This window comes from Falco peregrinus, chromosome 16 (genome assembly GCF_023634155.1).
Source record: "Falco peregrinus isolate bFalPer1 chromosome 16, bFalPer1.pri, whole genome shotgun sequence".
Lineage (NCBI taxonomy): Eukaryota > Metazoa > Chordata > Aves > Falconiformes > Falconidae > Falco > Falco peregrinus.
This window is the reverse complement of record NC_073736.1, coordinates 3940819-3958709: the sequence shown is the minus strand read 5'-3', so window position 1 is coordinate 3958709 and position 17891 is coordinate 3940819. Positions and strand designations below refer to the sequence as shown.

Sequence of the window (17891 nt, the reverse complement as noted above, 5' to 3'; positions counted from 1 at the left end):
CCTGCCGTGCCAGTCCCCCATGCGCTGTTTTACACAACAGTGATTAACCAGATGCTTTCGGTGGTCGCCCGCGCACTAGCCTTTTGGCTAAAATTCACTGGAAAACACTTGAATCTAAAATAAAGACGTTGCACAAGCATGTTCAATGAAAAAGAAAAAAGCTAGAAATCAATTTCCATCAGTAAGCTGTCTGCAAGGGATGGGAAATGAAACACTAATTTACTTCATTTATGGGTCATTACCTGAATTTCATGGCCAGAAGCAGAATTTCTGGCTCCTAGCAGAATGCAATATAACTGTTATAACACAGAATCAATGAGATCTTCTGTTTTATTGGGCTCAGAAGGAAATTATTTTTTGTGGGAGGAGGAAAGAAAGTAAAAAACGATGTAAAGGGACAGATTTTCAGCTAGCATAAATCAATGCACTGCTATTGCAGTGGTGTGTTTATACAGTGTAATTGCCACTTTGAAATAACAGATGCAGCACTCATTAATCAAGCTGTAGCCATCCGCGTATTCCTTCAGAGTCCGTTGCTATTTGCGATCGGAAACTTCTGTCGTGCAACGATGCGGCTACTATATGTGACTGGATGGTTTCCGTTGCAGTTGGCCACTTCTCGGCTGAAGCGGTCGTGGTGCAGATCGCTGGGTAGCAAAACCTTCCCCAGGCTTAGGCAACTTGGTCAGGAAGCAAACAATTCCACATTTTTTAGCTGGTAAGTATTTCTCTCCCCAGGCTTGAGCACAAACCCACGATTACCAGTTTGCTTGACATGTAGCAGTTGTATTCCCAGGCTGGTCTAGGGTGTAATAATGCTGGAAGAATTAAAAACTAAAGGACAAATCACGCGGATCTCGGTGAATCTGTGAAGCTGGGATGCTGCTGCGTGACTGGGGAATAGCAGGTGCAAAGAAGAAAAAAATAGCAGAGGTGATTACAGGCCTAAAAGTCAGGTATCGGTCCTAGACGAGCTTTAGAGCAAAGAAAGGGGTAAAAGTATGAAGGTTATGAAGGATGTGAAAGGATATGGAGGCGTGTGGATATAAGGGGATATGGAGATGTGTGGAAAAATGGGATAATACATAACAAATTTGCCCAAAGTGGATGACAGCAGGTGGACGCCATTGCCTGGGCAGGTGTCTGTGCCCTGGGCAAGAAGATACGGTCCCCCTGGCTTGTCTGAAGGCCAGAAGAGGCCCTGCTACGGGGTTCAGTAGGTGGTCATTGAGCTGAAGATGCTGGCAGATGGCAGCAGGGCTGCTGGGCAGCGGGAGGGGGGCAGAAAGGCAAGGACCAGGTCTGGGAAGTCTTGTGGCACCAGCCAGGGATCAGTACTGGGAGCCAGGGTGGTTTCAGATCTACTACAAGGACGTGCGTGGACACGGTGACAGAGCCAGGCGTGTGTGCGTGCCCCATCCTGCGTGTGAGCACACGCCGTGGGCTGGGGGGGGGCGAGTCCTGCAAGAATCCGGAAAGAGTTTCTCTATCACAATATTGGTTTTCCTCTGTTACCTCAGATTTATGTCTCAATATTTCTGGTTTGAATCATTTTACAGTAATACAAGATGAGGTAATACTACCTCTTGGTAAAATGTTTTCGATCCTGTGTCTTGGTATGCTTCGGATTATTCAAGTAATATTACTGCTGGGTTTTCGGACGGCTGCCATATCGCTGCAATGTGTTTTTGTGAAAAAAAAAAAAAAAAAAAGACATGGGGGAACTGAGTTACACAACTGTTTGTTTTCTTCTTCTTAGCAACCTTTGCACGTTGTCCCAAGAGGTTCTCAGTCTATGCAAGATTAATTGCCCAAATATAAAAGCCCTGTTAACCTGAATATATTATTGAAAAACAGCATATTTCAATCTGCCCTAGTTTTGAAAATAGAGATGCCGGGTCAGCTCCTGGCATAAATCTGCAGTGCTCCTCGGAAGCCAGCGGAGCTTCTCTGATTTACATAGGCAATAAACTCGTCCTGTGGCACTGAGGAGAGCGTGAGCATGCCCGCCGTGTGCCACAAAGGACACGGCCGTGGCCGAGGAGGAGCCTCCGTGGCCGTCACCTTCTCCTGAGCAACTCCAACGTGCCAGCCTCGACACTGCAGAATAAAACATTGCATTTCTCTCTCTGAAAAGCCATTTTTCAAAGATTAAAAATCCCCTAGTTTTATTTCTAATGAATAAAAGCTTGTCTTTTAAAAGTTTTCAGTTATGTTGAAATAAAAAATCTGGGTAATATGAAATGCTGTAGGAATTTCCAGCTGGTCAATTGGTTTTTTTCTGCCTGGGCTGAAGTGGCCCTGGGCTGGCCAGTGGCTCCCAGTCCCTCAGAACTTGGATGTGGATGGCTGAGTTGAACTTGAATTCAACTTGAAATTCAACCGCTTGAATTTCCACAATCTGTCCGCTAGAGGGGATTTTAAAACAGATCTTTTTGGGGAGTAAAGTCCAGTTTCCAGTGTGTTACCGGGTGCTGCCCGCAGGACACCGCTGCGTCTGGATGCGCCGGGGCACTGGCTCCGCTGTAAGGCGCAAGATGCTGTCTCGGTGCTGGCTGATGACAGCTAATTGCAGGAATAAATTCGGTTGGGAGGTGAAGAGCAGAAAAAAAACTCCTTAATTTTTTAGGGCTCAGCCTTTGATTTCCCTCTGCCCGCGGGGAGGACCGGGTGCACCCCAGCTGTGGGGCTCGCCTGGCTCCCCCGGGGCTGGGGTCTCTGCATCCCAGTGGTCAAGCTGGAAGCTCCGGCTGAGTTTTGAGGGAAATGTTGGATGTTGGACCTTGCCGTGGGGCTGGTTGGTTGTCAGCAGCAGGGCCGGTGAGGGCTGGCGTGCGGAACTGCCTGCAGGCGATAACCGCCGGGGGGAATGCTTTGCTCTTATCTGCACGCAGAAGTTGCACCTCAGTAGCCAAAAGAATAAATTTTAACGGACACGGTTCAACGCCTTCTTTCATGTTAGGAGTAGCTTAGTGTGGGGACAGGCAGATGATTGCAAGCAATTAGGTTATGCAGCTTAACAAATTACCGCTCTCTAGCTGAGCCTTTTTAATTAACCACATGCACAGACCCAGCCCAGCACTAACGTGACATAAAATATTTTGCCTTCAACTGCCGTGACCAGTCATACCAGCTTTACCGGAGTCCTTGTTAGCACTAATTGTGACCTGCAGCAGACTAAGCTGCGAGAGCATGAAATTCTGGTACCCCTGACCATGCCGTGCTGTGTCGTCCACTGGTACTGCCTGGTGCACGTAGGATGCTGGGCTGCTGGCACGGCCAGGATGCTACCTGGGGATGCCAAGGGCTGGATTTTTGTCTCAGGACTTAGCCCTTGCCTCAGCCAAAAAAAACCCAAAACCAAAACAACAAACCAAGCTGCAGAAATGACACAAAGCCACTGGCAGGGTGCTGTATTGCAGTGGGTGAAGTGTTATCACAACTCGGCTGCTTAGTTCTGTGGTTGCATGATCACAACCCTTGTATTAATGTCAGGCGGGGGGATCAGGTTTAAAGTGAGCCAGAAAAATAGTGTTCACAAAGGATTTTCTAATGCCTTAATATAGAAGTTTAAAATGCTTTTCAAGGTCTTTCCACCATGCAGAGTTAATTGAGAAAAGCTATTGCAGTGTCAAATGATGCTCTCACTTAAGTCAAGTTCACTTTCATGTGCTGATGTGCCCTAAATTACCCTGGTGCAGTTTTCCAGCCAGGCAAGGCTTTGTAGTGAGGGCATGACGCTCACCAGTTATGAAAAAATTGAGGAGAGGGTTTTCCTGCTGGGACTTTCAGAGGAAAACCAGAAACTGAGGGGCAGCGCTTACCACCCTGAGGTCTTAAAAAAGCAGCAGGTGACCTCTGGACCCTTAACTGTGCTTTCTGTGACCATAAGAAAAACTTGGGGATGTTTCCCCACCCAGGTGGTTCAGGCAGTGAACTGGGAAAAGAAGGCAAGCGCTGGTCACGGGCAGTGGATGGTGAACTTTAGGAGACTGGATGCCTCTTATTCCTGGAGTGGGATGGCACAGCCCTTTCCTGCAGATGCCTCCCAAGGGATTTATAAGCACTGCTGAGCCAGCAGCGGGAGGAGGTCAGGGTCTTTCCCACGGGCTTTTCCAGGTTTGGGGAATCTGTCAAGCCCTTGGCTTGCCCAGAGCTCAGGAAGCACAAAAACTAGAAACAACCTTTGTTCCAGGTATTAGGGAAAGCACCGGTTCAGCCTGCGAGGTTATTGCTGGTGATTATGAAGAAAGGGACCAGCTGTCTTGGATTTTCAGTGGAAGGAGTTTTCTGCACTAATTTGTTAATTCAAGGCCTCCACAAGAGCTGCACCGTTCCCTCTAAAGCTGCATTTCTTAGACAGTTCAGCCTAAGATGAGATCGGCCAAGAAACTTCTATCAGAGTATTTTTGTTGTTCTTTTAAGGGACTTGCCCTTTTTACTAGGAGGGAGGACATCCGTGACTGCTTCTTTTTGGTCTAAATGTTTTTGCTGATCATTTTGAATCTGCCAAAATGCATCAAAACAAGTGCTTTGAGAAGGTTTTGTTAGGAGAAAACCTATGTTTTTCTTGTGTGTTTCTTCAGTCTTAGCAGAAATAGAAAGTGAAAAGGTGAATGAACACAGGGACCAGCAGGAATTCCTAGAAGAGGGAAAATAAAGATAGAGATTCTGCAGAAAACCAAGGTTTTCATTAAAGGAAGAGAAACGACAACATTTGGAAGATATGACAAATGTTGGGTTTTTTTCATTTATTTGTTTTGAAGTGCACATCATTTTCTTGAGTTAATAGCTCTCACCTTGGTGTTATTCTTATGCAGGACCTCCTTTTTTGTTGTTGTTTTGTTAGTGAGTCATAACAAGCCCATTTTTTTTTTTTTATTTTTTTCCCCAGATGTAGAGGCATGTGAGCAAGGTGACTCTTGCCTCTTGCAGCACCTTCTCCTGAAGGCTGCAGCCGGTTGTGAGGGACAGCAGATGCTTCACATCTGAGCATCTTCCAGGTAGGGAATCACAGGAGAAATGCAGTACCCATTCCTGATGGCCTTCTCTGGGGGCTCGGAAGGTCGGTTCCTCAGCATCTGAGACGGTTCTTGATTGTGGTGGCTTCGCCCTTGGCAGCGATGGTCCCCACAAACCTGCCACAGAAAAGCCTTCTGCAGGAGCATCAACATCACCGTTTAGCATCAGAAGAGTTGCCAGCTGTAGGGGATGAAGCACAGCGCTTCTGCTGGGAATGATGCTCGGTTGCATTTTCCCCTGACATCATCTGCATCAGGGAATAACAAAGACGGGGGTGCAGCAGGAGCAGCACTGCTGGCACATAAACCCGAGCATCTATGAATTGCTTTAAAGACAAGGCTCAAAGTCTGAACAAGCTGTCGGGTGCCAGATTTTTGCTGTCTTTGTGGGTCAGCCTTTCCCTCACTCACATGTCCCCGCTGCTACATGATGCATTTCTTCTTAAGAAAGTGTCCTGCTGCCTCAGCAAAGCCTTGGTGCCTTCATGGTAGGATTGCTTTATTTTTGAGGAAGCTCAGCTGAGCCGTGGCCATTACACAGGTTGTCAGCGTTTAGCTGCAGATACTTGCAAGAAGATTGCAAGGAAAAAAGGATTGTGAAACATCCCGTGCCAATTGAGTGCTGCTGTGGAGTTCACAGAGGGTGTCACCCGAGCCATGCGGACCTCATCCAGTTTCAGCTTTCTGACCTTTGGTGCAGGTTCTGCAGAGTCAGTGTAGAACAACCCCACCTAAAATCCCAGGTGTAAATCCCCCCGGATGAGCACACCCAGCACATGGTAAATGCCAGGGAGCTTCCCCTGGCTATTCTGGTGAACAGGTTGATGGGCAGAGGCATGGTTCTAGCAAATGTGAGGGCGTTTTTGGAGAGAGGGAGTTTGGAATTAGAAATGCTACTTGTATAAAGACAGGGTTATGGTTTGGTCTCCTTCAAGGACTGGTGTAAGTGGAAAACTGTATTTCTTGCTTGCTTTGTGCTGAATCAAGTCTTCTAACTGCAATGGAAGAGGTTGCTCCTTTACAACACAGATCTATCCAAGGGCATTGCATTACTGCAGTATTCCCCACAGCCATCTGATGATAAGGATACGTCTAAACGGTATATTGAGCGCAGACATGAAATTGCTGTGTCAGAGCTCTTGCTATGTGGCCAGCCTCCAGCTTTGATCCAGAAAGCTGTATGACTGCCAGGAAAGCAGAGCAGAGCCCAGCTTCATCCATGGATAACGGTTGGACTTGATCTCAAAGGTCTTTTCCAACCTAAACGATTCCGTGATTCTGTGTCAGGGCGGTCGTGTCTGCTGGAACAAGCTCATCTTGCTCCGCTTGCTCACTGATAGATGGACCTCCAGGACTGAATTTGCCCAGACCACCATGATGCATGGAGATTGTTCAGGGAATGTCAGGGAGATCTGGGAATAAGGAATAAATTGGAGAAGGCTGCATCTCTGGCTGCCAGTTCTCAGGATGGAAAAACCCGCTGGCTTAGCGACCTGTTTGCTGCGAGCCCCAAAGGCGCTCGCGCTGTCGGAGGTGCCAGTGTCGGTTCACGTCAATCAAGGGGTTTCACGGCTGCACGCGTTCCCCTTTCAGCTGGGAGATCAAAGCCTGTTTCCTTCACTTCGTTTGTGGCGATGCAGCCAGGTCCCATGTGGAATCCCAGATAGCAGTGGCAGAAATGATGCGTGAGATGAATGGATGTGACCAAGCCCCCGAGAGCGAGCGTGTCCCTGACACGGCAATGACAGCGTGCTGAATCGTAGCCAGGGGCTGAGAATCCTCAAACACATGCCAAATGAAGGAAACCTGCCTGGGAGTCAAGGATTTTTGTTTCAAATACGAAGATAATAAAAACAAGCATGATTTCCCAGCTCCTGCCCACTCTCATTTCATATCCTGGAAGTTAACTAGAAAAACTTTTATTTCTGCAGGACTCAGGGTGGGTCAGAGTTTGACCCAGTTTGAGACATAAGGTCACTTGTCTCAAGTACCAGATCTAGATCTAGATCGCTCCCAGATCTTGGATTCTGGTTTAGGGTCAATTCTATTTGAATGGCCAAAGGCAAATACTTCAATAATATTGTGGCCTTAATATTATTTTTTTTTTTGGTAATTTAATTAGGAGCTTGATCTGGTTTTGGGGCAGGACACAAAGTGGATTACAGGAGCAGCTGGCTCTTTAATTAGGGCCGTTTATCTTCTGTTAAAGTTTAACCTTTACTTGCACGGAGAGGCAGGGACAGCAAGGGCCGGAGCTTTGGCAGTGTTTTTGTGTGCAGAGCATCGGGTCAGCCGGGTACGTGCAAGATTGCGTGACTGGGAATACTCTCATCTTGCTCCAATCTCACTGCGATGGTCCCAAAGTACCAACTGGCAACTGTGGTGTACAGCTATTTATAGAGACCAGGAACGAGCCGGTAAATATTTATTCAGATTCCGATGCTTAATCTGCTGCTGGCTGATTGCGTGGAAAGCCTGAGCCCCTGCTGCTTCTACAGCAATTTATAACCAGAGCCTTCAGCTCCTCTCCTTCTCCCAACACTCCCATACACATTCCCCAGGATTAATTCCGCAGAAAACGGGCATGGCCTGAGTTCAGGCCCTTGGGCACCTGCTGGTCCCAGGCCACCCCAGCAGGCATCCTGCTCTCTGAATCTCCTCCCTTGGCATTCAGAGGTAGAAATTGCAAACCCAGGCGCCGAGGGAGCATGAAGGGCAATGGCACGAAGCTGTCATTGCTCCCTTGGATAGACAGACTCATTTGCAATGACGTGGGATGGGACAGAGCAGCGGCCGGGAGCTGTGGAGTCACTTGGATTCATCGCTAAGCTGGCTGAACGCTGACAGCTGCGCTGCTCTGCATGCTGACAAGGCAGAGCCACCCCTGGTACACCGCAGCGTCCTGCGGGTCCCATCCGTCCTGCCACCGCCCACTCTGCTCCTTCTCCCCACCAGAACAGATCCTTATTGAGGGGGGACAGGGAAACTGGAAGGATGCTCCGTGTTCATCAGCAAGGACTGATGGAGACAGCATCTCCCCTGACTGGTCACCGGGGCTGCCCTGGGCTCGTTGCCCCCACCACAGTGACCAAGAGGCTGGGGCTCCACTGGGGGGTTCATCCCAGCCCCAAAATAGTGACAGAAGGTGGGAAGGCATCAGCAGAAGTGGCTGCAGGTGGGCGGGGGGGGGGGGGGGGGGGGGGGGGCTGTTAGCACAGGGAGTGTGTGTCTGTGCTTATTAGTGAGGAGCGTGCTCATTAAGAAGACACATGGTCCCAGCTGCCAGACACTACCCAGTGGTGTTAAAGCCTCCTGTTCCCCTAATTACAACTCCCTGATGGAGCTCTGCAGTGCTGGTAGGAATGGTTGGTGGATACCGGCACCCAGACTGGTCCTGCAAAGGGCTGAGAAGTCAGGCAAGCAGCAAGGTTTGGAGCAGAGTGAAGGAGAGCAGTGCAAGGAAGGGAGGGAGGGCAGCTTGGTATGAGCTCGTGCCCGATCCTGGGATGTGGGAAGAGAGCAGCTGGAAGTGGCCTTGGACCTGGGCTGGTGGTTGCGGAAGGCAGCCCAGGGCAGTGACTGGTGCAGAAGCACCAGCTTCCCAGCTTCGTGCCAGCCCCGGTCCCAGTTAGCAGCGTGAGTTCTCCATGCGCTCAGCTGGAGCTGTTAGCAGGAGGCATGGCTCCATCCCCACCCAGGGCAGCGGCAGCACCTCCCCATCTTCTACCTCTTGGGCTTTTCTGGTAAGAACACGCGTGTCCCTTTCCCTTGGCGCAGTGTTTTATGGCAGATGACAACCCTGCCATACTCCTCCGTAAAGGATTTTTCCCTTTGCCATTTCCTATCCTTATTGTTTCCTGCTGGGCAGGTGTGGACACAGCGGAGAGTAGATCCTTAACTCCTAGGTGGGTCCAGCAGCTGCTCAGAGAGCAGGTTACTACAGTGTAACCTGCACCTCTCACCCCTGCAGCATCTACTGGGTTCTCTACATTATCTACATCTGTTTCTCAGGGATGGCAAAGCAAGCTCCAGCGGCAGGTTTCTCTCCCTGTCTAGGTCTCCAACTACAAAAAGTGTAAGAAGGGCCGGTATCCTTAAACTAATGGGGCAACTGAGATTAAATACCTTGTACAAATTTGTGCAGGGGGATCTATAATGCACCCAAGAGCCACCCAGAGCATCCCACGGAGCACGGCTTCTGGAAGAAAACCCTCAGCACAGCCAGGAAAAGTTTGCACTGCATGTACCATTTTTATTTTCACATATAATATATATATATTATATCATTTAAAAACAGAATATTTGTGAAAGAAATGTCGTTTGGGTTTGTTTTTATTTTTTTTTTTTCAGGTAAAAGCAACCCGCAGTGTTTCACACAGCCCCTCTGCCTGCCATTTCAAATGACCTGCCCTGGGGAAAGGCTGGTCTGCAGGCAGAGCTTGTTCCCCATCTCCCTGCTGCTGCGGGGACAGCCTGCGGTCTTCCTCTCCTCCCCACCCCCTGGAAAGAAAAGGTCTTTACCAGTCATCTCCCCCTCCTCCAGAGTCAGTGCAAAGCATCTTTATTGCTTCATCATATACCCCGTCCCCTTCCTGCAGTGCTGGGAGAGACCTGGGGCTTCCTGGAGGGGTGGAGAGAGGAGCTGGGGAAGGAGCTGTGTGAAATACATACTTTTCGATACTGTGAAAAAGGCAAGGAAGAACCAGAATTTCTAGTGTGGTTTCAAGTATATGTGTAAAACCCATCGCACAGAGCAGGCTGCTACCAGTCCAGACTGTGAAGGGACCAGTTCCTCTGGGGCAGCGCTGGCCCCTGCCACCCCCCAGCACCCGACGTTCAGCTGGGATGGCTCGGGGCTGGGTCCCAGGGAGAGGTGGTTCTGACAGCGCAATAACTCGGGCAGGTTCCTCCATCCAGAAGGAACAGGCTCAGTAAAGGAGATTTTCCTTCAGGCTCTCACCCCTTTTCAACGCACCCGTTATAACCTCCCGGATTAATTTCTCCTGCCGACCCTCCCGAACACAGATGCTTCTGCTTGAACCAAGTTTTCTGTCTGGACAATTCCCTGCGCTGTGCTCCCTTAGCACCTCTCCTGGGGCAGCCTCTTGCACCACGAGATCCTCACCAAATGTACCTGTCCCTTCCCGCACCCCTTGCCACGCCGGGGGAGGAACCACGGTGCCCCCCCAGAGGCTGTGACCGCCTGCCCTGCCGTGTATCCATGCACGGTTCCTCCAGCCCTGCGGACTGGACAGCCTGCACCCCACTTTGCTGCTTCTGGGGTGTACCTCAGCCTTCTCTGGGCACCGTGATGCTGAAGCCATCGCGGGGCTGGGTGGAGAAAGGAAATGGCAGAAATTTTTCTTTGGTCCCTCTTCCTTTCCACTCTAGGAGCGGACCAGGCAGGCACTGGTACCCGTGGGTGTGCTAAGCTGTAGGCATCGGAGAGCCAGTCCTTTCCCAGTTGCAGCCCCAGCTTGGGTCTCTGATACTGGGAAAACAACCAGCTTGCCCAGCAGCCACCCACCAAACCCTGCAGTGATTTAGGTAGCCTTGCTTTGAGTGGGGGTGAGACTTCCCTTCTAACCCAAATGATTCCGTGAACAATCCTCTCCATGGGAACAGCCATAGCGGAAACTTCTCCTCATCTTCCACCTTCAATTTCCAGTTGAGGGCTTCCCACCTGTTTCCCTTGCTCGCCAGGGGAAGAAGCTAAAGCCCCTGGCACATGGTGCCCGAGTAGCATCACGGTAGTGAGGAAGGTGGCAGCAGGGAGAGCCTGCTATCCAGTGCATCACAAGGGCTTGCTTTCATACGAGGCACAATATGTGACTGGGATGGGGGTTAAATGACATTTACACTGGTTAAAAATATTGTAGTCACGCAGGGCTTTATCCCTGCAGAGTCAAGTGGCTGATTCAGCCCCGTAAGGGAAGCCTGGGCTGATTCTAAGATTGTAGTTTTATTCAGAGCTCTTGCTTCTATAGCAAAAACGTACTTTTTTTTCTTTTTTTTTTTTTGTAGAAATGGCTTCTGGCACTGCCAGTCCCAGAGCAACAGCCTTATGCACACGGCCAGGGTAGCCCGTGGTACCCTGTCCGCCCCCTGCCCAAGCTCTGCCAAGTGGGGCTTCGAGGTAGATACCGGCTGCGGCTCCCCCGAGGGCCCACCGACCCTGCCGAGAGCACCAGCTTCTGGGGAGGGCCAAGCCTTCTCCTCTTGGGTCTGCCTCTTCTTGCTGCTCTAAAGCACTCCCCGACAGCACTCCAGTACAAACCAGTGATGCCTGCCTTTGCTATAGGGCAGGCACGGTGCGCACCCATCACTCCGGGTGCGCGGACCACAGCTGATGGATGGATAGCGAGGTCACCCGGCCAAAGAGGGGGATGGGGAAGGGGATTTGTGTCCCCTTGGGTGGGAGCTCAGCCCCTCTCTGCCCTCGGAGCCAGCACCCCGGTGGCTGTGCCCGCAGTGCTGTTGCCATCCAGTGACAGGACACAGTACTACAGACCAGTCACCCATTCACAGTCCCAGTTCAAGCCTTTTTCCACTTGGTCACCATCATCAGGAAGGCTGGGAGAGGTGAGAGCAGGGGGAGACAATATACTGATATCCTGAGATGATCCTCCCTGCAAATCCCCTGAGAAAACGGATAAAATGGAAACTTTCCTTTGCTACAGCACCTATTTTTAAAAGTTCTCTTCTCTGTCCTGGTATCACAGACTTTGCTAAGGCTTGAGCATCTACCCTAAAGCTGAAAAATGTTCTTTAAAGTCTGCTGGCCTTACGGCTGGATTTGGATTGCAAGGTGAAACGCTTTATCTGGAAGATGAGAATAAATTACAAACAGCATGGCTTTTTGTACAAGCAAAAGTTCTCTCCAATCTGTTAGAGTTCTTGGAGTCTGTCGGTAAAGTAGTGGATAAAAGCTGATCTATTGTTTTCTTTCCAAGGTCCTCTGAAAAAGTCCTGCTGGAGACACAGCCAAACCAGAGAACCAGCTTAGAGGACGGTGAGGTGCCAATAATGTGGCTGATTAAAAGAAAAGAAGAACAATTAACAGTTCATTTTCATCGTGGCAAAAAGGCTCCATCTGGTGGTGTTTTCACCCAGAAAAGAAGGTAAGGAGTGGGGATGGGCCACTGCAGATGATGCTAAGGTGGCTAAACTGGTGCTCACACCAGAGAAGAGTCTTGAGATCTTGAGGGAATCTCAAGATCTGCTCAAGATGGGTAAACAGGTGATGGTCAATGAAGTTGTGTGTGGATAAATGCCAAGAAATACATTTGCAAGGGGACAAATGAGCTAGGCAGGCGTTCAGCTGCTCCGAGAGAGTCAGCACAGCCGCAAAACCTGAGCACAGACAATCCACGGGAGGTTTGTGCTGCTCAGAACAGCTACAACAAATAAAGCAACCAAACCAGAGCTATATAGAAGAGGAATATTACAGCAAATATTTTAATGCCTTTCTATTAAGCACAGGCCAGGGCACTCCACCAGGGAAAGGGATGCTGCAGAAACAGGCAGGGTCAAAATGCTAAGCACAGAGAGACCACGATATGGGAACAGGCTGAAAAGTTTGCTATTCTTACGTTAAAAGCAGCAGGAACAGGAGGGACGTTAAGTGTTACTAAATTATGGCTGGTCCTGCTAAGCCTCTGCAGCTGCGAGGAGAAAGGATGCAAGGATGCAAGGATGCAAGGTGTCCTGTCCCTGTGCCTCGCACAGGACGTGCAGGAACAACCCTAAACTGCAGCAAGGGACGGGCATTGAGGAGAAGAAAAAAAAAAATCCATCTGAAGGTAAAGATCAAGGTAGGAACGAGCGATACGGGGAGGCAATACTGGAGGGTTTTAAAAACAGGTTAGACAGCTGTCTGTCAGGAATGCCTCTGTTACAGGGGGCGGAGGGGCTGCCCTGGAGATCTCTCTGACCCTCCCCCCGGGCTCTCAGGGTGACACCAGGCAGGGTGGCTCTGTCCCCCTTTGGCCACCCCCGTGCCATAGAGGAGCGGGAGCACCGTCTGTCGCGGTGGCTCAGCCCGTCCTGCGATAGCGATGCCGGCAAGTTCTCTGCTCCAGCCACGGTGGGAAGGCTCCGGAGGGCTCAGGGCTACGGAGCTGCGACTCCCATGGTGCTGGTCTCCAGCCCAGGAGGGCTGTCTGCATTAGGAGAGGAGCCCAGACATGGAACCACCGCTCATTTCTTATCCCCGAGGTCCCTCTGGTCCCCTCCCCCAGCTGGCTGACCTGCTCTAGGAGCCGGGTGATGCTGGAATAGGGCAAGTTTGGCTCAGACAGGGCCAGTCACAGTTTCAAGCCTTACAGAGTCACCTGGAGTTAAGAAGAACGGAGCTAAACTGTGCGGTCCACGCCGAGATGCTCTCCCTATTTTGCAAAAGCCAGAAAGATGGGAGAGTGGAGCCTGCTTCCCTCCCTCCCCCCAAAATCATGCTCAAGCGTTAATTGTGAACGGAACAAGGTCAAGTCACGTCCCAAAGACACTGTGCCCAGAAGAGGCTGGGTCCTGCTGTCCCGGCAGCGGTCAAACACTGCACCCCTGAGCTCAGCCAGGGCATGCCTGCACCATCCTGCCCAGCTGAGCTCAGAGGACAAAGAGCTGATGCAGGGATGGGATGCGACTCCAGTGCCTCCCCCTAAGAGCAAGGGAGACCAACTGGTCACAACTGGGCTGCTCGCTTGCCAGCATCCAGGTCTACTGAATGGAAGCCCCCAGCAGAACCGGAGGGAGGGCAGGCAGGCTGCCTACACCCACCGTTAGTCACCCCAAAACTTTTTAGTGTTTGGCAACCTGCTGGTGCTTCCTAGGTCTCTTGGGGGGGGGGGGCGGGGCTGGGAGGCTGCAGCCCAGCACCTGCATCAGCCACGGGAGAGCTGCAGGTCTCCAGGCTTGGGCTGTGGCAGGGCAAACCAGCGCTGCCAGGGGGCCCATCGATTGTCAGAGGACAGGTAGTTGGCGTGTTTCTTTAAAAAGGGGAAGGGATGCTTGTTAAAAGGAAAGAGAGGGCTCACGTACTTGGGCTCAGGAAGAGAGGGAAGGTGAAAGCAAGCCCCACACGGGCTAATTAATGCTGGCTTGCCCCTCCAGTGACGTACAGACAACGATTGCAGCAACCAAGGCTGCAATCCCTCTCCAAATGCAGGCATGGGCTGGGCTGGAGCTGTCGGCACGTGGGAGCTGTGCACCAGCCCCGAGGAACGGACAAGCCCCACGCGCTTGCACACGCACACACAGGCGTATGTTACCACAATGTCCTTGTTCCCCCAGAGTCTTGACTCCAGAGGAGCCCGTTCTGCCTTGCTCCTGCATGCCAGGAGTCACAGCGATGCTCTGTCCTCGGCAGCCAGCAAGGCATAAAACAGACAACAAAGTTGAACCTTCCCCCTCCCCCCCCCCGCTTCTCTCCATAGCTCCCGGTGGTGTCAGTGTAGATGGCAGAGACCCTGGGCTTTGCGGTGGGAGGGTCGCAGGTCCAAGCCGCTCTCTCTCTCAGAGGTTCCTTGAATCCCCCTTCTCTCAGGAGACGTCAATGCAGAGCAGAGATGTGAGAGCGAGCTTGGCCGGACCCCCCCCAGCCTCTGCCCCCACCTTAGTTAGGGCCTGAAGAAGCGTCGTACCACTAAATGCCCCACCATGACCAGGGCCACCACCACCAGCATGTACTTCATGTAAACATTGTCCAGCTCGAGTGCAGCCACCTAATGGGAAACGGAGAATAACCACAGCGTGTTAGATCTGCCTGGGCCAGGTCGCTGCTCTGCCTGCACCCGGGTAACCCCACCGACCTCCGCAGTGCCACAGCCCCCCCTCAGCCCCGGACCCCCCGGGACAGCCCCACACTCCCGCTGGCTCACCCATCCTCCCTGCTGGGCGATCCACTGGGCGATGCGGTTCCGGAGCATGAACTCCACCACGTAGCGGGCGATCCGGCGGAGGAAACCCGTTATGCCTTGCTGGTAGACATGGATGGCCATGCGGTAGCCGAAACCCAGCAGCGCGATCACCCGGCCCCAGTTAATGCCGCTCTCAAACAAGCTGCAACGAAGCCGATTGACTCACTGAACGACCGCCCTGCCTCAGACCTCCCCATTCCCCGCATCCCTGTGTTGCCCAGGCTGCGGGTTCCTGAGCAGGGCTGGGGATGCTGCACTAGTCATCCAGGCGCATCCCAGCGGCACAGACAGCGCAGTGATTTTTGTGCCTAGATGACACGTGGCTCCCCATCACCAGGACGGGCTTTCAGAGCAGAACAAACGTGGCCTCAGTCGCAACCACCGTTTGCCTCAGCCAGGGATGTCCTAGGGAAAAGGAGCTTCCAAATCCTGCCTACAGCCTCTGAACTGCTGGAGGGGAGGCTTTGCGATGCCTGTTGCTGACCTGCCAGCATTCCTGCCTTTCCCACAGGTCTCCATCCAAATGCAGGGATCGTCAGCTGCCCGCAGGTCCTGTGTTTGCATGGGCAAGGGCACCAAACGAGGTGCGCTGGAACTGGTGCTACACAAGCAGCCAGCAGCAGGAACAACCACCCACCTCTCCCAAACCATCCCTTGCTTCTCTGGTCATACCCGCAGGTCAGGAAGTTTAAGGATATCTAAGGACGAAACATGTTAGAACAGAATTTTCCCGCATAGACAAACCCCTCCGAGCCCCAAATCTTGGCTTTTCCTTAGACTGATGTTCCCAAGGGCTGGGGGGGCTCTGAAATGCACCTACTCGACGCCTACTGCTCCCGATTTACGTTTCAGATGCACAAACTGTATCGCTGTGGGCAGCTTTGGCACCGATTGATCTATACCGGCTTTTGAAGATATTTTTCCTGGTTCCCAGCACAGCAAGCAAGAAGGAAAAGAAAATTAAAAAAGAGTAGACTCAGGCCCTGTGTTTTGACCTGGTGCCCTGTCCTGCTGGTCCCTGTCTGCACAGCCGAAGGGAATGGTCTTCTCGGCGGAGCCTTGGTGTGGAGCTGCCACCGAGCAGGTCGCAGAGGGACGTTAGAGGGAACAAGAGAGAAACAGGCAGCACAAAGAGAGGGACAGAGGTTAATTTACCTGTTTGCGGTGCGTTTACCGCCTCAGGCTGGCAAAGCGGTGAAAACAGCGCAGCGTGGCTTCCCAAGGACAGGGGAGCAGGAAAAGGACAGAAGAGAGGCAGTTAGACAGCGAACACCGAGCGGAGGGTGCGCAGGGATGGGGCCGCAGCGGAGCCAGGCGCGCTCGGAGGAGCGGTGGGAGCCTGGGAGCCCAGAGACCCCGGCTTCTCCTCTGGTTGTGCCAGAGGTCTTCTGCATGCCCCTGGGCAAACCGTTTTAGGTGCATAGTGCCTTGGGTTCCCTACAGACAGAGCGGAGGGAGGACTGAACCCCTGGACGGCCACCTCAATCCCCGCCTGTGCCTCAGGCAAGCAGGGCAGTACGTTATCCAGGTGCTCGCCCTTCGGTCTTCACCCTGTCGCTGTGCTTTGGGTGGGCGAGCTGGGTGTGCATCACCCGCAGGCTCTGCAAGCCTGTGGAGCATCCCCCATCCTTAGCCTGATCCCGTTCCGCGTGGACCATGTGCCAAGGGCAGCGGGTACCTGCCCGTCCCCACAGCCTGCAGCTTTGCTTTGTGCCTCTGAAAGCCCGAGCCATCGGGACTTGCCAGCTAGCCAGCAAGCCCCAGTGGGACCAGCAGCACATCTGCCTTGGTCCAGGGCTGCTTATAGCCCTAACGGGGAGCTGGGGTGGTTTTTTGGCTACTGATGCATGGGCCACACTTCCCAGGCATGCCCCCCAAACCTTCTGAGCCTGGCCAGCGTGCGCAAGGACTGTGAGATGACTGTCAGGTGAAGACCACCCGAACAGCGTGCAGGAGGAAGAGCAGACAGGCAGAAAACACAGGACCCATCACGGTGATGGTGAGCTCAGCCCGGGGGTGGTGGGTGAAACTTTTGAAGGGACGGGGTCTGTGTGCTGGGGCACAGCCGGGGAGGCAGCTGCTCCGGGGTGGGGGCAAGGGTTGAACCGACTGCATTGCATCCCGTCAGATCTTCCCTTCCCTGGGTTTCTGCAGGAGAAGGTGCCCAGCCCACGCCGAGGGAGCCGGTGGCCTTACCTGGAGGCTATTCTGGTGAAGTACTCGTAGGCGTTCTCCTTGGTGGGCTGCAAGGATTTCAGCATGTAGCGAAACTCCGCGTCGTACCGCTCGTTGATGTCATCACCGATGATGGCCAGGCGCCTTCCCACCAGGCTCCCGGTGCTGCCCAGGGGGAAGATGATGTTATGGACAGGTCAGCAAGGCCAGTAAGCAGGACTGAGGGGTGTCTGTACTGCAGCCTGGCTCGGGATGGGGTTGAGGGATGTGCATGCGGTTGGTAACAGTGTTACCTGCCCAGCTCCTGCTGGATCTCCACAATCTCTGGGTCCATGGGCACCTCCTCCCCTCTCTCCTCCCTCTCCTGTTGGTAGCGGTAGAAGGCATAGCTCCGAAACACCTCCTCCGTCTCCTCCGCCACTCGGTCTTCTGAGGGTGACAAGAGGAAGAAAAGTCAAGGGAGAAGTTCATCTCCCCGCTTTCCCAAGCTGGAAAGAGGCCATTCCCTCATTTTCAGCCTAAATTTGTGCTGTTTGCACTAAACCGAAAAGAATCCAACATCAATTAGTTCTCAGAAAACTAATTTTGAAGCCAGCCTTTGTTATTAAGGGCACAGACCCACCTTTTGAACCCGCTTTTGGCAAGAGACAGCTACAGGACTGTCACAACACAAACCAGATGCTTGAGTGCTTGCACTTGGCAGCTCTTCGTTACCTCTTGATAAGGGCATCGCTCAGCACAAGCAAGTTCAGGCATCTCAGATCCAAACCCAAACTGGAGG

The 17891-nt window shown here is 52.3% G+C and overlaps 1 protein-coding gene and 2 long non-coding RNA genes across 3 annotated transcripts in view; 2 read left to right on the top strand and 1 right to left on the bottom strand.

Annotated features, from left to right (window-relative positions):
* Window positions 1-164: 164 nt before the first annotated feature.
* LOC129785746 (uncharacterized) lies at window positions 165-12056 on the top strand. Its single transcript, XR_008749943.1, has 3 exons — window positions 165-718; window positions 4895-5003; window positions 11975-12056. It is a non-coding gene; the product is annotated as an uncharacterized LOC129785746 (long non-coding RNA).
* BAK1 (BCL2 antagonist/killer 1) overlaps window positions 9351-17891 on the bottom strand; it is an 18919-nt gene continuing 10378 nt past the window's right edge. The window contains exons 3-6 of the mRNA XM_055819608.1: window positions 17404-17539; window positions 17132-17275; window positions 14897-15077; window positions 9351-14740 (exon numbers count right to left, since the gene is read on the bottom strand). Of these exons, the coding sequence (XP_055675583.1) occupies window positions 14636-14740; window positions 14897-15077; window positions 17132-17275; window positions 17404-17539 (566 nt within the window). The 3' untranslated portion in view covers window positions 9351-14635. The remainder of the gene's footprint in view (window positions 14741-14896; window positions 15078-17131; window positions 17276-17403; window positions 17540-17891) is intronic.
* LOC114012766 (uncharacterized) overlaps window positions 16693-17891 on the top strand; it is a 25597-nt gene continuing 24398 nt past the window's right edge. Inside the window, exons 1-2 of the long non-coding RNA XR_003555459.2 lie at window positions 16693-16934; window positions 17090-17306. This is a non-coding gene — a long non-coding RNA (uncharacterized LOC114012766). The remainder of the gene's footprint in view (window positions 16935-17089; window positions 17307-17891) is intronic.